Source organism: Herpailurus yagouaroundi, unplaced genomic scaffold (genome assembly GCF_014898765.1).
Source record: "Herpailurus yagouaroundi ecotype Mexico unplaced genomic scaffold, PumYag 569, whole genome shotgun sequence".
Lineage (NCBI taxonomy): Eukaryota > Metazoa > Chordata > Mammalia > Carnivora > Felidae > Herpailurus > Herpailurus yagouaroundi.
Window position 1 is genome coordinate 6,054,707 of NW_024412786.1, and position 3,761 is coordinate 6,058,467.

General features: G+C 60.1%; 1 protein-coding gene across 1 annotated transcript; it reads left to right on the forward strand.

The window, feature by feature from the left end:
* The first annotated feature begins 42 nt into the window (after positions 1 to 42).
* FADD (Fas associated via death domain) lies at positions 43 to 3,520 on the forward strand. Its single transcript, XM_040466062.1, has 2 exons — positions 43 to 397; positions 2,297 to 3,520. Exons 1-2 carry the CDS (start codon positions 112 to 114, stop codon positions 2,656 to 2,658), a joined length of 648 nt encoding a protein of 215 aa, XP_040321996.1. The 5' UTR covers positions 43 to 111; the 3' UTR covers positions 2,659 to 3,520.
* The last annotated feature ends 241 nt before the right edge of the window (positions 3,521 to 3,761 follow it).

Genomic DNA, 3,761 nt, shown 5'->3' on the forward strand with positions numbered 1-3,761 from the left:
TGCGTGCTGAGGTCGAGGCCGCCCGGCACGCGGTCCGGGCGGCGGGGCGGAGCGCGGCGCTGCGCGGAGGGCTGGGCCGGGCCGGGCCGGGTCCCGCCGTGGCCCGCCGCCATGGACCCGTTCCTGGTGCTGCTGCACTCGGTGTCGGCCGGCCTGTCGAGCAGCGAGCTGACCGAGCTCAAGTTCTTGTGCCAGAGCCGAGTGGGCAAGAGGAAGCTGGAGCGCGTGCAGTGCGGCCTCGACCTCTTCTCCGTGCTGCTCGAGCAGAACGAGCTGGACCGCGAGCGCACCGGGCTGCTGCGCGAGCTGCTCGCCTCCCTGCGGCGCCAGGACCTGCTGGGGCGCCTGGACAGCTTCGAGGCGGGCGCGGCGGCCGAGGTCTCGTCGGAGGAGCGAGGTGGGCGCGGGGGCCGGGGGGCCCGGAGGCGGGTAACCGGTCCTGGGGCGGGGTAGCGGGCGAAACGCCCAGTTCGCAGATGGGAGAGCCCAAATCCCAAAAGCTAACGTACTGTGTCTGGTTTGCAAAACGTGAACACATACACACCCCGATTCTTCCGAGTTAATTGGAAGTGACTCCGGTTAAGGAGACGGTGTTGCCCACCTCCTCTGGGTAGAGAGGAGTGGACAGAGAGGGGGGTCGGGAGCCAGGGGAACCTGCCCCGCTGCTTTTGGTTTCCTTCTGCCTCTGGGAATGCCCCAGCTGACCCTTTACCGCCGTGTGAGCGCCGGAAAATGGCTCTTGGGCAGGGGTTTAGTGCCCCGGACACTTCACGTACTTAATTTTCGCAGTAGCCCCAGCAGTTAGGTACTGCCGTCTGGTCCTATTCCGGTCTTACAAGCCAGAGGACAGTGCTGGGACGCGTTAAGTGACTTGCCTAAGACGCACTGCCAATACCTACCAAGGACTCCACTGAGGCGGCCTGGGGTACGCGGTTGGTATTAGAAGTCGGTTTCCAAGGACATTCAGTTGAGGAGGAGATCGTTAACCTGATACATTTAAGAAGCAGTCCCCAAAATACAGGTGATCGCATTTTAGATTTACGTGTGTCCGTGTTTGTATGTATGTTGCAGGAGAGCGCGCCAGAGGTGAGCAGGTGTGGGTGGGCGGGTTGACACGGGGTGACTCTTCGTCTTTCGAGGATGACGGTGTATAGCCTAGCGGTTGGGAGTGGACCCTGGCACGAGGCCATCAGGGTTTCACTGTCTGGCTGTGCTGTAGTCTAGCTGTATGACCTCAGGAAAATCACTGGGCTTCCCTGTGCCTCAGTTTCCTCATCTGCACCAGGAGCGCCCACCTCCCGGGGCTGGAAGAGGCGACGCACGAGCTGCCAGCATCTTGAGGGCTCGTAGCTAAAGACACACATTCGCAGGGGCCTCCGAGCAGCGTTTTGTCCCTCCTCTGCTCACCCTCCATTCCCGAAACAGCCTCTGGCCTGTAGTGGCCCCGCTTGCTCGTCTCTGAAAAGCAGTGACTTTTCAGCAGATGAGGACAGGGTAGCCAGGGACCAAAGACTGGTGGTCAGTCCGGGCAGCTTCCAAAATAAGAACTGGGTTGTCTCCGTTCCCCCGCGGCTGACATACACACGACCACAACTTGGGGCCTTGAATAGCGGGAAGCAGATTCCCTCCCAGAGGGGAGCCAGGAGTCAGAAATCCAGGTGTCAGCAGGGCCAGGCTTCCTCGGAGGTTCCAAGGTCCTTCCCCCTTCTCCAGCTTCTGGGGGCTGCGGACATTCATTCTTTGGCTTATGGCCACGTCTCTCCAGTCTCTGCCTCCGTGGGCACGTGGCTCCCTCTTCTGTGTACTTACAAGGATTCCTGTCACTGGATTTGGGGCCTACCTGGATAATCCAGGATGATCTCCCAAGATCCTCAACCGAATCACATCTGCAAAGACCCTTTTCCAAATAAATTACTGTTCACAGTTCTGGGGATTTGACGTGACCCGAGGGCCACCATTCAACCCACGACAGGCCCTCCCTCCGCTTCCCCTGTCCCGAGCAGTTAGCTCCACGACGACCCCTTCCACGACGCCCCAGCCAGCATGTCTTTGGCAGGCCGCACCTCCCGAGTAGCGGTTTGGGAGTGGGGTTGGGACAGGGTTGGAGGCCACCCTTGGGCTTTCCGGGACGTTCTTCCCCCGGCCCCTCCACTCCTGGATGCCTTCAGCCTGCACGAGAGGACCTCTTGTCTACCCAGTGCTTAGGTTAGCCCTGAGGAGCCCACTGAGAAGGTAGGGTTACCTGTCTTCTAAAGGGCTCCCCAACTCCTGGTAAATCGTTTTGTTCTTTCCACAGACCTGCGTGCAGCGTTCGACATCATATGTGACCACGTGGGGAAGGACTGGAGAAGGCTGGCCCGCCAGCTTCGAGTGTCTGACGCCATGATCGATGCCATCGAGGAGAAGTATCCCCGCAATCTGACAGAGCAGGTGAGGGAGTCGCTGAGAGTCTGGAAGAACATCCACAAGGAGGACCCGGCTGTGTCCCTCCTGGTGAGGGCGCTCAGGGCCTGCCAGCTGAACCTGGTGGCCGACCTCATCGAGGACGATCAGCAGGCCCGGAGCCTCGAGAGCGAGACCAGTCGAGGTGGCGGCACCGGCACCACGTCCCTGACGTCACGGGACTCAGATAGGCCGTCCTCGGGGGTCCCCTGGTGACCCAGCGGCTCTTCCCCGGGGGCCTGGGGGCGTCGGCACAGCCCGAACTTTGGTTCCCCCCGCCAAGCTTGACCACGTGCCTTCCGCGTGCCAGTGCCGTGAAGTCCTAGCCGTGAGCCGGCACGAGGGACCCAGCGCTCAAGGCCCAGAGTGGCGTCTCCATCAGAGCTGCCATTCACTGAGCATTTGCTCTGTGCCAGACGGGACTTGGGCGCGTACAGATGCTTTCATTCGTTCCTCGTGATCGCCCCAGAGAGGGGGAGTCTGTTGTCCCATTAAATGAGGCCCTGCGGGAGGAAGTTTGGGATCCACATCCAGCACACAGAGGGACATAAAAGTCAGCGTTACCACTGTCGTCACCATACGGGTGGGGAGACAGTGCCGAGGCCAGCGGCCGGGCGGTCGGCAGCCGTGGGAAAGCAGGGAGTTGAGCCGGGGCCATGAGGCTCCAGCGTCCACACGGGCCCACAGGGTCATTCTGTTGCTCCCAGAGCCGGCCAGAGGCTTTGAGGCCGTCAGCGTAGACCCATGTACCCGGACAGGTGGCGTGGGGAAAGCTGGTGGGCTCGTGGCCCTTGCCTGTGTCAAGGGACAGCAAGGCTTATGAGGACGGCCGGGAATAACACTGTTAAGTGCTCAGGGGTGATTGGTGCAGAGTCCGTGCTCTACAGATGTTAGTTCTTAGGAGTATTATGACTTCAGAACCATGACTATCAAAATCACTGTTCTGATAACGGATTTTAGTAAGGGAGCTGGATCCTGTAATTGTCAAGAGCGGTCTTTGTGCTTCGGAGGTAATCCTCTTAAAGCCTGCGCCTGTACAGTGAGAAGCTGCACAATACAGAGAATTTCCCTCCCTGATGATGATCTCATTTCTCATGTTTTCGAAAGTCCCGTCGGGTCAGTTTCAATACCTCTTGTGGCTTATCTGAGGCTGAACTGGGAACAGCATGGCCGCTCTTCATAACGGTTCCAGGAGCCGCCAGCAAGGGAGATTTTGCCACCTCTCGCCAGCCCCTGGCCCGCCTGTCTCTGAGAGGCACCAGAGAGTCGCGGGGCTGTCCCTCGTTCGGGCCTTCTGGCCACGGCCTTGAGAAAGCCAC